The 17,554-nt window shown below is 33.7% G+C and overlaps 1 protein-coding gene across 1 annotated transcript in view; it reads right to left on the reverse strand.

Moving 5' to 3' along the window:
• LPCAT1 (lysophosphatidylcholine acyltransferase 1) overlaps positions 1-17,554 on the reverse strand; it is a 152,275-nt gene that overhangs the window by 19,770 nt on the left and 114,951 nt on the right. Inside the window, exons 10-12 of the mRNA XM_074205258.1 lie at positions 12,253-12,378; positions 4,873-5,026; positions 664-762 (exon numbers count right to left, since the gene is read on the reverse strand). Of these exons, the coding sequence (XP_074061359.1) occupies positions 664-762; positions 4,873-5,026; positions 12,253-12,378 (379 nt within the window). The remainder of the gene's footprint in view (positions 1-663; positions 763-4,872; positions 5,027-12,252; positions 12,379-17,554) is intronic.

Below are 17,554 nucleotides of genomic sequence, written 5' to 3' on the forward strand. Positions count from 1 at the left end.
AGATACTTTTCCCCATTCCTTTGCAGAGGTGGAAAGCTTATAGGCATGGAGCATTACATGTATTTTCATGATGTTAAAAAAAATATTAACCAGTTTTACTGATTTTTTTTTGTCTTCCTCTTTTACTTTTTTTTTGGCTATATATGATGGCTCTATATAAAGAGGTGAGTAGAAGAATATAGGGAGAAACTTAAGTAATGTTAAAAACAAGATTTTAATATAAATTTATTTTAGACACTAGAGAAAGGAAACATTATTAAATGTTAAGAAGAGTTAGAAGATCTGAAATAACAACTGTTTTACTATGGGATTTTATTCATTTTATTCATTCCCTCAGTCTTACTAAAAAGGTGATAATAAAGTCCATTATATCAGAGTTGTGAATAATTACCATCAACCTTGCAATTTCCTTGTGTTTAGGGGGGAAATTTACTTTGTCCCTGTCTATGGCTTTAAGCTCCTGAAGGATATGCTTTGTGACTTTCCCTTTTAATTTACAAAGAAGACATAATTTTATAGTTCTATGGAAATTAAATAAATATTAATATATAACACATAAAGTCAAAGTTATGCTGCTTTAATTCAAGCTTGTGTTTGTAAAAATTCAGACATTGAAAAAATATATGACAAATGCTTCACCTTTAATATATTTTCACCACTTACCTTAAAAGCCAGGTGAATTGTTTCCAAAGTCTTAGATGGTCTACATACTACAGATAAAGCAATTACAAATTCCCGCAGGTCAATTTTACCACTTTCATCCTGTAAATATAAGCAACTATGAGATTAGTGTTTCATCACCTATGTTGGAATTTAAGAAATGATTAACAGACATTTACTGATTATTCATGGAAAATAACCTATACGAGAACATAAATACACATGGACACACACACACCCAAACTTTAAAAATTTAGTTGCTGAGAACTCACAAATAGAGATATGACCTCTGAATGCATAAATGTATATATTAGCTGTATGACTTTGAGCAAGTCCCTCAATTACTCAGTGAACCTGTCTTCACTGAGACAGGCTCTCTAACCCTGGACAGTTCTCTAAGACTATATTTTACAGAGCAGGGGCTATCCTGCCTTGATGGATGAAATTTTCTCAGTGCTGCTTCTATCAATGACATCACATATTTGGTGCAAAATGTGAGTTTTTTAAACCTTTAATCTAGCACAACTTTTGAATTAGGCATAGCACAATGAGTGGTAAAACACAGCATGTAAAAGGACATGTTTTAGGAGACAGAATTTAATAGAGATCCTGATGATTCAGAGACAGAGGACATTGGGATAATATCCTTACTCAGTGTGACCTTAAAAGGGTCACAAGTTTTCTGGGCCTTGGTATCTTCATCTGTAAAAGGGGGTTGGATTAGATAACCGCCAAGATCTCTTTTCACCTCTAAACTTGTTGGTTTAAGATTCTTTCCCTCAATAGTGCTCTCCTCCACACACCTAAAAGTGTCTTGTACATAGCTAGCAATATAATACTGGAATTAGATGGTAGATAAATCCTGCCAGGCTAAGGAATTTGCATTTGATCAGTTAAAAGAAGATGGGGGGGCAGTTAGGTGGCACAGTGCATAGAGCATCGGCCCTGGAGACAGGAATACCTGAGTTCAAATTCGGCCTCAGACACTTAAGAATTACCTAGCTGTATGGCCTTGGGCAAGCCACTTAACCCCATTGCCTTGCAAAAAAAAAAAAAAAGATTGGGATGGTTATTATAGAAAAGATTTAAGAGAAATATAACTAACTTCAAATTTTTGAAATGCCATAACAGAAAAAAGATTAGACTTGTTTTCTTGGACCCTAAAGACAGAATTAACAGAATTGGTGAAGCTATAAAAATGTAGATTTCTGCTAAGAAAAAACAAACCAACCATCTTAACAATGAAAGCATTATAAAAAAAGGCAATGAGTTCCCTTTAAGCAATCAGATTTTTAAGAAGAACTTGAAATATGCACACATATATGATATAATGTACACATATAATACTAGTACACACATGTGTTTGTTTATATATGGATGATGATGCATTAGTCATGTCCAAATCTTCATGACCCCATCTGGGTTTCCTTGGTGAAGAATAACAGGTCTTCCAGACTCCATGTCCTATGTTCTTTAGACTATTCCACAATATGTATGCACATATGTATGCAATATGTCTATGTGTATACAATATTTATTAAGAGCTTACTACATGCCAGATCTTGTAGGAAGACTACAAGATTTCAGGTAGGTCTTTTCCAATTCTGAGTTTCTATGATTATACAAACATTTCTGAAAAGTCCAAGGACACTGGCAGTCATATGTAGTGGAAAGCATGTCATCACTTTCTTATTAGCTATGTGGCACTGGGAAACTGTGCCTCAGTTTCCTCATTTATTAGATAAGAACATCTGAACTACCTATTTCCCAAGTCTGTTTTGAGAATATGATATAATGGTCTACTGGATTCCAAATGCTTTATAAAACTTAAGGTAATCAAGGTATATGATTAAAAATATCCCTTTTTTTGCTCTTTCGTTTCTCCTGCCAGGCTAAGGAATTTGCATTTGATCAGTTAAAAGAAGATAGGTATGGTTATTAGAGAAAAGATTTAAAAGAAGTCTAACTAACTTCAAATTTTGAAATGCCATACCATAGAAAAAAAGATTAGGCTTGTTTTCTTCACTTAAATGTCTGGGTGAGGGAAGAAAGAAAATTCCCAACATCTCAAAGTTTTTCCATATTGAATTATGCTTCCTTGTTCTCTGAACTATAATTACCCTTATTATTACAGAAGCTGAAAAACTACTGAGAAGGTTACTTTAATTTTTGGCTTTAACAATTAGTTTGTAAAAATGCAGTCATATTATAATGCCCAAAGACTATGCAGTTGAATGTTTTACATTATGCTTTTAGGACAGAAAGATATATTTAAAGAAAATAACTAGATATGCATTTGTTACAGAGGTGGGGGGTCAATTTCATTAAACAAGAGCTTAAGTACCTACTATGTCTAAGATATCATGCTGGATTTAATATAGATTTAATCCAATGAAACCACTCATAAAAATGACCCTGGGTTAGAAAGAAAAGGTAATATTTTATATACACACACACACACATCTTAGAGAGATTTTCATTTAAAAAGATTTATAGGAGAAACAATTTTGGTCTTTTTAAGGGTGAAACTCTTAGAGATTGATCAGCCAAAACAATTCTTATCATTTTGCATAACTGAAACTGTATATTTAACAGCATTCTGCTTTGCTGATTTTTCCTCCCTCATGGCTGCTCACCTAAAGACTTGGATGAAACTACAGGAAAACAGAAGCAACAAAAACACACAAAAAAATCACCCTCCCCTAAGTGTTCCAATATCAAACAAAAGGACATGCTCCTTTCTTTGTGTTTAATGCTCTGTTCCTCAGTAATACAGAAGAAACTCAACTAGTTGGTTTGTTCCTTGCAATGCCATTTCTGAAAACATTGAAGTAGAAGATAGTTCTAGGTGCAGATAGCCCCCTTTACTTTCCAGCAGATTTCTTATCTGGGAGAGACTTTCTACTATTTGTTTGTTAGAGATTTAACAGGCTTTACTGAAAGAGATGGGTCATTTTTCTCAGTATTATTTTGAATATATTGTGATATATTTTAATAGTGCTATGAAATAATGCTGGTTCTGTAAAATGTTTTTTCCTTTCCCTGGTATTTGATTTATTCTTTAAAATTTTTTTTATCTATGTCTTTTGTTTTTATATAACCAAAATTTCCCCTTATTTTCCTTCCATTTTCCCTCTCTGAAACTTCTGTAAAGTGAGGAGAGATGTTGAAGAAACATTTAACTGCTAAACATCAATCCATCTGAACAGCTAACATGATATTTCTTTAAAGAAGTACTGAACAGACCCATGTTAGTCATGAACACTACCAGAAAGCCCTATAATACAAAAAAGATATTTGACCATGACTAGGAGAAAATTGATAGCCTTTAATGTACCAGCAGGCAACCCAAATCTTCAAATGAATTTTCAATGGTGAGCAATTAACTCAATACATGTCTATCCTGATATCCCTTTCAAAGCAACTCAGTAATAATATTTGTGCAGCTATTGCTGCACCAAAAACCAAAAAAATTCCAACATCCCCCCAAACAAAAAAAAGCAAAGTATACAACATTGTATTTTATTTCATAGTACCTAAAAACTATCTTTTGTACTACTGAAGTTTATTTTCAGGAGAATTTTGTATATATTAAAAAGTCTCAACAATACACTGAATTATACACTGCAAAAATTCATTAGTAAAACAAAAGAATGCAGCAAATTTATAAGAACTACAGACTCAATCAAACACTTGGTGCTGGGGAGAGGAGCCAAACTGCTTATTAGTTTGTATACTGAGCAACATGTGATCTTCTAATTAGCAAATCAACTAGATGAGAAAAATCTATGCAGTTACATTACATTCATTTAATAGACATTCAAATGATGGTTTTTTTAAATGAAGATTTCACTAAACTTTTCTCCAAAGTCCCTAGACCAAGCTGAAAGAGATCTCATTTCTCATAGCACTTTGTATATCCTCCCTCCCTCCCCTCCCACCTCCTTCCCTTTTTCTCATTCCAAACACACATGGGCAAATTTAATCACTTTAAAATATATACCATATATATAATTGGTATACATATATTCACTCCATCTATTGGATTATGGGTACTCTAAGGGTAGGAATTACAATTTCTTTTTGCATCTCTCTGACACCTAGTACAGTTCATTAAACATCATAAATAGTAAATATTTTGTTTAATGAACAAACTAATCTACAATTTTAGTTATTGCCTTGCCCTTTCTTCTGAACCAATATAATTCTTACCTCATCAAATAGAGAAAACATGTCACCCAATGTATCAGAAACTGGAACTTCCATGTATTCAGCAAATTCTGAAAGACTAATTTTTTCTCCATTCTTCATCTTAGCATTTTCTGAATATTTATCCAGGTCTTTTTCAAGTTTTTCTGGTTTTAAGCTATATGCAAAAAAGGGGGAACATTTTGACAAAATTTCATGTTAATAATGAGAAGTTGTCTAAACTTTGATTTAAAAATAAAAAATGGTTCATAATTCAATTAACGAAACAGAATAATCAGGAACAAAAACAGTTTTCCTTAGAAGAAATTATAATTCTACTAATTTTGAATCATTTCAAAAATTATGCCTACTAGTAATCTTCTACCAAAGGCTCATCCTCTTCTCAGGCTCTTGACTGATTTCACTTTCTTACACAATACCAGACAATTTTACTAAAGAAACAAGTCAACAGTTCCCTCCCCAATACCTTTTATTGTTATTTTATACCTACAACAATCATTTCAATGTTCCCCATCCCTAACTCTCCACTGATTCTGTTCTTGTGAAAAAGAACAAGTGTTAAGTAAAAACACCTAGTGCAATGACCACATCTGACACAAAGTTTTGTTATATGAGCCCTCTGCTATAACCAGCAATGTATGTTTCACAATCTGGACCTTCATTGGTTTTTCAATTACTCACTCACTATTCTACTTTTCTTCAATGATATTGCTGTATTTTACAATGTTCTCAGTTCCATTCATTTTGTTCTATATTAGCTAACAGAATTCTTTCCATGTTGCTTTGAATTCCTCAGTCATAATTCTTAATACACACTAATATTCTACAATATTCATATGGCATGATTTTGTCAGCTATTATTCAACTGATGAAGCTCCTACTTTGTTCCCACAAAGAAGGCTGAGCTAAATATTTTGGAATATATTGGAATTTTGTTTCTGCTTTTGACTTTCTTAGGGGAGGTATTCAATAGTGATTTGCTAAGTAAATTTGCTAATAACTTTTCTTGCCTAATTCCAAATTGAAATCTAGAACTGTTTAGTCACTTCAGAGCCCCACCAGGGTTCATGTTCTCAATTTCCTTTCAACATCGACTATTTCCATCTTTTATCCTTTTTGCCAATTTGCTTGGTGTGTTGTTTTGGTTCATACCTCTATCAATATTAATTACTTGGAGCATTTTTTACATAGCATTTTTTTTGTTTGAAAATTGTTTGAATTTTTTTTTTGTATTTTTTGCTTGAAAATTGTAGCTTTTGACAATCTATCTGTTGAAGAATAAAATTTTTTCAATTATCTATATTTTTGGGTAATTAATTTTTAACTTTATTATTCAATAGCAGTTAATGTTGATGAATAATAAGTACTGGCTTCCATTAACCAAAATACAATCAAGTATCCCATGTATTTGTTGTTAGTCATTTTCAGTTGTATCCAACCCTTTATGATTCATTTAGGGTTTTCCTGGCAAAGATACTGGTGTAGTTTGCCATTTCCTTCTCCACCTCATTTGAGGGATGGATAAGGATAAGTAATATCTCATATATAACTACTACTATGTGATCTTGGGCAAATCAAATAATCTATCAGTGCTTCAGATAACATTTTGGGGCTATAAATGGCAGAACAGTAATCCAGTCTGCATTAGTAAAGGGAATTTTCTCACTAAGCTTTCCCAATACTAATGAAATCACATGAACTAAAAGGAAGTTGGAATATTCATCTACAAAACTAGCATCAAAAACTAAAGATTTTGAGACTTCTCTGATTTTTTTTAGGTTTTTTGCAAGGCAAAAGGGGTGGCTTGCCCAAGGCCACACAGCTAGGTAATTATTGTCTAAGACCGGATTTGAACCCAGGTACTCCTGACTCCCGGGCCAGTGCTTTATCCACTAAACTACCTAGCCACCCCTGACTTCTCTGATTTTGATAGGAAATTGGGATGTGAAAACCAATGTAGAATAAAATTAATTCCTTCTTTTAATTAAGGACTTATTAAAGGATAAGCTAGACTGGAATTTATCTATAACTATGTAATTTTTGAAATTTTATTTAATTCTTAAACATCACTTGTACAAAAATAGCAGCCCTGTTTGTAGTGGAAAAGAATTGAAAATTAAGTAAATATCCTTCAATTGGGGAATGGCTTAGCAAACTGTGGTATATGTATGGCATGGCATACTATTCTATTAGAAACCAGGAGGGATGGGAATTCAGGGAAACCTGGAGGGATTTGCATGAACTGATGCTGAGTGAGATGAGCAGAACCAGAAAAACACTGTACATCCTAACAGCAACATGTGGGTGATGATCAACCTTGATGGACTTGCTCATTCCATCAATGCAACAATCAGGGACAATTTTGGGCTGTCTGCAATGGAGAATACCATCTGTATCCAGAGAAAGAACTGTGGAGTTTGAACAAAGATCAAGGACTATTACCTTAAATTTAGGGGAAAAAACCTGATATCTTATTGTCTGACCTTTCTATCTCTTATACTTTTTTTTCTTCCTTAAGGATATGATTTATCTCTCATCACACTCAATTTGGATCAATGTATACCATGGAAACAATGTAAAGACTGACAAATTGCCTTCTGTGGGTGTGGGGGGAGGGAAGTAAGATTAGGGGAAAAATTGTAAAACTCAAAATAAATAATATCTTTAATAAAAAATAAAATAAGAAAGAAATTTTATTTAATTTTCCCAATTACATACAAAAGATAGGTTTCAACATTCATTCATTTACAAGTTTATGGATTCCAAATTTTTCTACCACTGTACCGTCCCTCCCCCTTCCCCATGGTGGCAATTTGGTAAAAGTTGTACATGTACAATAATGTTTAACATATTTCCACATTAGTCATGTTATGAAAGAGGAATTAGAAGTAAGGGAGGGAAAAAAAAACCATGAGAAAGAAAGACAAAACATAAAAGAAGTTTAAAAAAATGTAAACACAGTATGCTTTACTCTGCATTCAGAATTCATAGATTTTTCTCTGGATGTGGATGAAATTTTCCTTAACAGGTCCCTCAGGATTTTCCTTGTTCACTGAACTGCTGAAAGGCATTGTGTCTATCATAGTTAAGAATCTCTCAATACTATAGTTAATATGAACAATGTAGAACCATATAATTATCTTGTAGAAAAAAATGTAATGACTGATGATCAGTTATGATGAATCAAATTTTGTTAACAAATATTTATGGAGTGCCTACTAGGGTAAAAGTCAATTTTCTAAATGATCAATGTTGGAGGGGAAGTGGTGGAGTTGTTGGTGGAGTTGTAAACTGATCCATCCTTTCTGGAGAGCAATTTGGAACTATGCCAAAAGAGTAATAAAACTGTGCATACCCTTTGGCCAAGCAATACCACTATAAAGTCTGTATCCCAAAAAGATCACAAAAAAGGTTTAAAAACACTCACATATACAAAAATATTTACAGCTCTTTTCATAGAGGTAAAGAATTGGAAATTGGAAGGATATCCATCAATTAGGAAATGGCTGAAAAAGTTGTATTAAATGAATGTGATAAGAGTATTATTGTTCTGTAAGAAATCATGAAGAAAAGGCTTCAGAAAAGCCTGGAAAGACTTGCATGAAATGATGCTGAGTGAAGTGAGCAGAACCAGAAAAACACTGTACACCCTAACAGCAACATTGTGCAATGATCAATTATAATGGTCCTGGAAGAGCTAGGCAGTGCAGTGGATAGAGTATTGAGCATTGGCCTTGGACTCAGGAGGACCTAAGCTCAAATCTAGCATCAGACACTTAATAATTTCTTAACTGTGTGACCTTGGGCAATTCACTTAATCCCCATTACCTTGCAAAAACCAAAAATAAAATTAGGATGGTATTACTCATCTCAGTAGTACAATAATCAAAGACAATTCTAAAGGTCTTATGTTGGAAAATAATATCCATACTCAGAGAAGGATCTATGGAACCTGAATGAAGACTAAAGCTTACTATTTTCAATTTTTAAAATTTATTTTGGATATCATGGTTCTCCACCACCACCATGATTTTTTCCTTTTCTTTTCTGAGTCTTCTTCTCCAACATGATTAATATGGATATATGTTTAACATAGTTACACATGAATAACATATATTAAATTGTTTTTTATCAGAGCAGAGAAGAAGAAAAATGAGAAACTCAAAACTTTTACTATAATGATTGTTGAAAATTATCTTTCCATGTAATCAAAAAATAAATAAAATATTTTAGAAAGAAAAAAGAAAATCAATTTTTCAGAAGCTATGATATAAAGCTAAAAAATGTTTTCTCAAGAACCTTGCAGTTTAGTATGAGAGAATAAGACTACAGGGAAACTTTGTATACAAGCTACATTAACCCAAGTCTTAATGTCATAAAGGCCAAAAGTAAAATCCAAATTCAGACAAAGGAGACATCATACTAGTGGAGAGAACAGAGGGAAGTTTCCCCCAAAATTGACATTTTGTATTGAGTACAATAAATAGGGCTAAGACAAATGGTGGTCTCAGGAGAGGGTAGTTCAGGTAAAGGGAGCATGAGTTTTCTACAGGGAACTGAAAGAAGTCACTATAACTTATACACAGTTAATTGATATTTGTTCCTTAATTAATTGTGGTATACTAGAAAGATTACCTGACTTGGGAGTCAGGAAAGACCTAAGTTCAAATCAAATATATTAGTTGTGTGAACTTGGGCAGATGACAGCATTTGCCTTGTATGGTTTTTCAAGAGTCAAATTACCTATATATGTAAGATACTGCAAATCTTAAAGTTATTTTTAGTAATAGGTTATTAGTATTAATTCTTTAATCCTTAATATGTATTCATACTCAAAAGCAGGACTCTATTTTAGTATGTCACAAATGTATTTCCTATATGTTGTCAATCTATTTGTTTTTCTGTATTAAAAATACTCTCAGGTATAGAGAGCTGTTCTTTTGTTGAAACACAAGAAGGTAGTTCTCAGAACCTTTGATCTGATTCTTGAAGCATTCATTGGCAAGTTCCCCCTCATCAATAGGATGGAAAAGCTATTTAGTCCAGGAAAATAAAAAGAAAAATGTAGCAGTTTTTGTCACATCAGGGTCTCCTAAGAGAAGTCAGATAGCTGACAGGTGCTGCTTATAGTTCCTGCCTTTATCAGGTAAGATGGATAGACTTCAGGATCACTATACTATAAACTTGGGGAAGAGATGGAGTTTGCAGGGAAGGAAAAAGAGAGGAGAGAGAGAGAGAGAGAGAGAGAGAGAGAGAGAGAGAGAGAGAGAGAGAGAGAGAGAGAGAGAGAGAGAAGAAGAAGAAGAAGAAGAAGAAGAAGAAGAAGAAGAAGAAGAAGAAGAAGAAGAAGAAGAAGAAGAAGAAGAAGAAGAAGAAGAAGAAGAAGAAGAAGAAGAAAAGTGGGAGAGAAGGGAAGGAGGGAGAGAGATGGAGAAAGGGGGAAATAGGAAAGAGAGAGGAGGGGAGAATGAGAAGAGAAGGCAGAAGAGAGAGTGGGAAAGAAGAAGAGGAAAAGGTGAAGAAAGAAGGGAAAGAGATAAAGAGGGAGAGAGGAGGGGAAAGGGAGAAAGGAGAGGGGAGAGGGAATGAGAGAGAAGATAAAAGACAGGTAGGAAGAAAAATGAAGAAAAGAGAAGGGAAGAGACAATGACTTCTGTAGAATAGAGTTTATTCGAATCTATTTTTTCTCTAAAGGCAAGGAATACATCCTTGAAATTTCATTAGTTCAGGGGACTATGGCTGAAGTCTTTGATATGGTTTTACAATCACAAGGGGAATAAAAAGAAGTCAGTGTTTTTCAGATTTAATGGATACATATGTAAATGCAGAGTAACTTCTGCTTGAGTATCCTTTCCATGCTTTTGTAAAGCAAACTTCTGGTAAGTATCAAATAGACTATGAGTGTCTCATTTCATTCTACTCTCAACCTTAAATCACGGATTGTCCTGAGTCACGACCTGGCCTGGAAAACTGTAAGACCAGAAAAGCTTCATTTCTGGGTTAAATGCTTAATTATTTGACTGTTAAAACACTTTCTCATTTAACAGATTCTTTCTCTCCTCCGCACTGCAAAGATCCATATTGGGGGTGGGGGGTGGGATCCAAACACTTTTACACACTGTGTAAGGACACAATTGATTACAAAACAATACATTTCCACTTTAAGGAATAACTGAAACCATAACTAAAACTAGTTAGCAACAAGGGAGCAAGTATATAGTCTTAAAGGGGCAACAGCAGAGATCATAAGACTAATCAAATAATAAGAGTTCAATCTTGGAAAGGGAGAATCATGCTGAGCCAGAGAAAACAGTTGAGGGCTGAATGAGGCTGCTACGGTTTCAGAGAAAAGTTGTCCCTTTGACACTGCTTCACCTGAGAGGTATTGCCATCACTTGGGAAACAGGTCATTTTGAAAATACAAAGAATTCCTATCTTCATTGATCACTCACCACAACTTCACAATTTTCCAAATTTCTAATTATCCTAATATTTTATTAAAATGGAACTTTTAAGATTTGTCACATCAAAATGAATGAAAATTAATTTTAAATAATTTTATACTTAATAGACTAAAAGATCCTTCAGAATAGGGACTGTTCATTTTTGTCTTCGAATCCCCAGTGCCTGACTCTGTATAGTATAGCATACTTATTACATGTTTACTAATAAATTGATTGCTTCAAATAACCTAATACAGTCCAGGAGTCTTATAAACCTAGAACTGTTACATGCCTACTAGCATAAGCCTTAGAGACAATATTTTGAGGTTGGTTTAAGGCTCAGCTTGGGGATGGCAGGAACATTTTATACATATACCTACCCAGGAGCAGCTATGTGATGCAGTGGATAGAGCACCAGCCTTGGAGTCAGGAGGACCTGAGTTCAAATTTGGCCTCAGACACTCAATAATTACCTAGCTATGTGACCTTGGGCCAGCCACTTAACCCCACTGCCTTGCAAAAAAACAAATTAAATTAAAAAAAAAATATATGCCTACCTAGATGTTCTCTAGTCTGAGAGTTCAGTCTGTGTCAGATTCTGCACAGTTCAGTCCTAAACTCTGAGTTGACTGCACTGCACAGTCTTTAGGGGCTGCTCCAACCCCAGAGATTCTAAAGATACTTTGGATGCTAAATATTTATTTGAGAATCTAAGAGAAAGATGTTTCTTATATACAGACCAGACTTTGAACTGGACTGCCAGTCTGGGGGGGGGGGAAGAGGTAAAAGAATGGAATCAATGTCCTGATATACTTCTACTATATTTTGAAATTCTAATTTCTGTGCAATAAATTAGGGGAAACATAATGCCAAATAAAAGAAACATATCAAAGAAACATATCCAATTTTCTCATGAATAAAGAATAAGAACATCACTCACCCAAGGCTTCTTACAAGCTTGGCAAATTCTAAAAGGCAGGTGTCTGAAGGGAGACGAAGTTGTCCTTTAGCCAATGCCAGCTGGCAGTCTTCATATGTGTAATCTGTTACAGGAACTCCCAAGGCCCTTTAAGAAAGAAGACTGGATACAGTAAATGTGATTTTCGTTCTGACAGCTTTTACATCAGAACTCCCGGATCTTGACTCTGCACAGCTGCCTATCTCTCAACAGTTATGTAAAAAAATTCAAAAGTAAAAGTAAATAACTTATAAAACTGAAAAAGTAAAAGATGGAGAAATTTTAAAGTAGAATAAATGATAAGTTACTAGGTAGACTTTTTTTTTATAGCTTCCTCAAACCTTTTATCTCACATTGGAAGATCAGATTTTGCCATGGGCAGGATAAACACAAAGGTAAGATAACATGAATAAAATGAGGGTAAGTTTTAGAACAAAACTCAGCCATGGCACTATGATAGGATGCTATCTAGATCTGTAATTTTATTGCTATAAGGAATTCCTAGTTCCTACTAATTCAGGTCAGTACTTTATCTAACACTTATATTCTTAAAGAATTGCCTAGAACACTGAGAGATAAAATGACTTGCCCAGACACTGTCAGTAGGTACTGCAGGCAAGACTTGAATCCAGGTCTTCCTGGCTTCAAGGCTGGCTCTCTATCCATTGCACCATGCTACTTAGATCATGGGAAGGGTTATTAATAAATATTCAAGAATTTTTAAAAATGCAGATATTTGTTTTGAAATTTTTTCTATTTTAAAGTTTTAATTAATTTAATTAATGAATTACTTTCTCTGCATCTCAAATAAATAAAAAATCAACAGATTAGCCATGTAGATTTTGATATGGTAAGGAGAGCATCAGTTAGGGAATGACTAAAGAAATCATGGTATATGAAAGTAATGGTATACTTCTGTGCCATAAAAACGATGAAATGGAGAGTTTCAGAGAAAACTGGGAAGATTTGTATGAACTAATGAAGACTGAAGTGAATAGAACCAGGAGAACAATTTATATAAATAACACTGTTAAAATAAACAACTTTGGAAGACAAAAGAACTTTCATCAACTTAATGACCAACCATGGTTTCAGAGACTAATAAAGAATGCTACCTACCTCCTTATAGAGAGATGATGAACTCAATGAACAGATGTTTATAAAATACAAATAAACATAGTTGTATGTCTCTCTCTTTTTGAACTGAGCCATCACTATATTAAACAAGGTTTCAATTACAAAAAAGAAATCCTATCAGCTAGTAATTTATTGGGGTCATGGATTAAATATACTTCCCCATTAAAAATATCCTTAAAGACCCATATTGTGGGGTTGCCTCATAGATGAAACCATCTATAAGGAAGTTGTTTTGCTGCCACTATGGTTAGACTTCCTTCTCGAAGTACAAATAAATCTTTTAACAAATTTCAGTATTTAGTGAATTAAAGTGCCGAAAGCAAGATTCCAGTGTACTAACTACCCACAATTCAGCATAGTCAAATATCCATAGTTAGAGTTTATTTGGTACAAAGATAGTGATCTTGGTGCATTTAGGAAGTAAACATATTATAAGAAGCACAGGAAGCATGTTTTACTAGCAATGTGAGGTAAGGATGATACGTTTAGGTTTAAAAGTAAAGCAATTGACTATGTGAAAAATTCCTCAATAGAATAATTATCTGGGTTAACATCAAGACTGATATAGCAATGATCAATGATGAATCTTAAGGGAGAATAAACTGAAGGAGTAAAAGGAAGTGTTAAAACAGTTAATGAAAAATGATTGATAATCAAATCAACTGAAACATTCATTTATGAAGCAAAGACTATCTCTAGATAAATAGTTTGATTTAGTAAACAACTCTTGCATATCCAAACACTATCCAATTGGAGGCCCCAAAGTTTCCTGGGATTTTTGGATCCTTTTTCTTTCTCCTGTAGTCTGCCAGTTCCTTGGAAAATTTGCCAGAGAATAGGCAAAGGGAATTGAAAAGAAGCTAAGTTTAAAATTAAAATAGTAGAATTTACTAAAAGTAATTTTTATAACTGTTTCTTAGCTATACACACCCTTACATTATATCTAGACTTCTTCCATGAAATCTAATTCCTCATTTTATTCAAATGGAACTCACCTCTTAGTCCTCAAGTTTTTTCTAGTATCCTCCACTCCCCGCCCCACCATCCACTTGCCTCAAAGATCTTTCCTTATCCCTGATCCCATTCTAATTTGTACTACTTTTAGAAATACATGCTATATCCCTGCTTCTAGCTTCTTGAGGAAAAGGGCTGATTGTTTTTCTTTCATTTCCTTTAAGTATATCTGTGAGTGTGAATGTGAGCTATAAGCTGTTTCTGGACACTTGGATATTTTTTTCTTCAGCAGGCCTAGATCTGAAGTGGTCAAGAGTTTTACCAGGAGGATGCAAATCTTTTTGCCTATATTAGTCTCATGAGATGCTATTATACCCACAACAATTAACCACAATGACCACTTGTGCTCTGCTAACTTCCTACAATTATAATTTTTTTCTGATTATTTTATCCCTTTATTCCTTTAGATATTCATGATAAATAAAACCATTGCCTCTCGATGGCAGGTTTTTCCAAGGTGTTTGAGTAGAGGGAGCAAGTATACTAAAACATATAACAATTTATATAAGAACTCTATATACCCAAATACTTTAATTATTCCAGAAACCATTTTAATGATTCATTTGTTAAGGACTGGTATCATATGATCATCTTTTCAAATGTTAGAATGAAGGGCAGTAATGGAAAAGTGAGAGATTAATCAGAATTACTCTATTTGGAAGGTTTTTTTGGAACATAAGTTTCTTAAAGAAGATCTGGTTCTCAAGTGAACAGAAATAAGTCTAAAGGATAACAGTAAAGTTCTGGCAAGATGCTCAAACAATTTAAATTACAAAGGAGTTAATAACCTTCTTGAAAAAGTTTGAAGGAAAAAAAACAAATGAAACAACCTCTCAGCGAAGAATGTTTGCAATGTGGCATATGTTTCTTTGGGATCAAATATAAAAGCTGAAAATGAGTAGGAAGTTGTCTCCCTGTCAACTTCTCATGGTTAAGATTGATTTTACTCTAAGGAATGGCAAATTAACATACCTAGGCTCATAGTTACTAACCGAAAAATATTCAGGAAAATTTAGATTTATGGCATTTACACTTACAGGTATCTAAACTGAATCCCTAAAAACTTTTTTTGGGGGAGAGGAGGAAGAATAAATATTTCTGTTTCACAAATCTAAACACCTACACTGATATTGTGACAGGCACATTATATTTTAAAATATGGGTGAACATGAAGAGAAAATTTTGAATAAATGTTTGTTGAATTGAATGACTATAAATGAGAGTGATAACACTCCAAATTAACTCTGAAAGAATTTACAAGTCACCCAAAATCTGTTCTAGGCAGATGGTCGTGATACAATCAATGAACCTTAACAACCTTAACTGAATTTATTCTTACCCCTGCCCCATAAGGAAACAAATAGTACACTCAAAGAAGTTATTATTATTACTAAAGAGTCTTCATTTGCAAATCTATGGTAAATTTAATCTATGGCTGGCAACAGTTCCTCTTCTCAATTTTTTTTCCCATCAAGTTTAAAATAGAATTCATTACTAATCTTTTCCCCAATTGTCATTAAGTATTTATTTATTTATTGAATGCCTTTATCATTTTAGGTACTAAAGACAAAATTGTCCCTTTCTTTGAGGGCTTACACTCTATTTAGGATTACTAAAGAGTAATTAGTACTATTACCTCACATTTATATGGTGCTTTACAGTTTACAGTTTTCCTCAACATACTCTGTGAGATTGGAAAGAGAAAGCGTATTATCCCTCTTTTACAGATTAGGGAATAGGCTCAAAACATAACTTGTTCAAAGAATGGGAAACAGTTAAGCTGACACCCAAACTCAATCTTCTGAAAGCAGGTGTTTTATCCACTACCCCATTAGATGTAGGTAGTGCATGCTAAATACCAATTAAGTCATATAGACAGTAACTGTTATAGTAGAGAGAGAAAAGACTCAAAACTGAGGTTAAGGAAAGTTTCATAGAGGGAGTGAATCAAGTTGAGTTTTAAATGATGATTATCATTTAATACCCAAAGAATACAGCAAAAGAAGCTATTCTTGCTTGTGAGATTAGTGTGCATGTGATGTGTTAAAGGTTTGGCTGGAATAGCACTGTGTGGAGGTAAGATCAAGAAAGATGATTAAAAAGGATGGGTAGTGACAATAATGTACAATATCTTGAATGCTGAGTTGATTTATCAAAAGACACTTATTAAATGCCTACTATGTACAAGGTACTATGCTAGATAATGGGGATGCAAAGAGAGGAATAGAACTAAGAATCCTAAATACATCTTGTCAACAATAGGGAACAAATTTCAATCTGTGTGGGGTAATAACATGATTAAAATATCTTTAGGAAGAAGACAACAGTCCTGGTTAGGATAAATTGGAGTGGTAATAGTCTGGAGTTAAGAAAGAGATGACAGAAGACCTAGAATATAATGTTAATAGTAGAAACCGAAAGGATGTAGTAGGTAATAGAAAAATTTCACAAAGAAAGAAATAATAGGACTCAATAAGTTAATTAAAATGAATAGGAGCCATAAGTTAACCAACTTCTTTATTTAACCATGAACCAGACTAACTTTTTGAGGACAGAAAAGTAAGGAAGATTTCAAAGATTTCAAAGTGATTAAGGGATTAGAGATAACATTATATGAGGAAAGGTACTTACAGACATACAATGACAAAATGTTATCACTGGAACGGACTATGGGGATCATTTAATACATTTCTCTCATTTTCCAGCTGAGGAAACTGAGAATCAGATTTTAAGCAACAAGTCCAAGTTCATATATCTAGTTAGCATAGTGAGAACTAAAAACATCACATCTGTATTAATTTCTGCCATACTATTATTTTGTACATTTCCCTAAACATTTTATATTGTCAGTCCCTGAAAAAAAGGTTGTATTTATTAATTCTTAGCATGGTGCATAATTAAATCTGACTGCTTACTGTGTACCAAGGAATACAAATAAAGGAAGTAGCAGCCTAGAGACTGAATAACTTGCTTAACATCATGCTGAGATGAAATTCTGATTGGAATGCCTATCTCCTGACTCCTTAATCTAGTACCTAGCAACCTAACCAAGCTACCTCCATTTAAGTATAAGGTAGAAAGTCAAGTTAGTGTGTAGAGTATACAACTGAAGAATCACAGTACTATCATACTA

Source organism: Macrotis lagotis, chromosome X (assembly GCF_037893015.1).
Source record: "Macrotis lagotis isolate mMagLag1 chromosome X, bilby.v1.9.chrom.fasta, whole genome shotgun sequence".
Classification (NCBI taxonomy): Eukaryota; Metazoa; Chordata; class Mammalia; order Peramelemorphia; family Peramelidae; genus Macrotis; species Macrotis lagotis.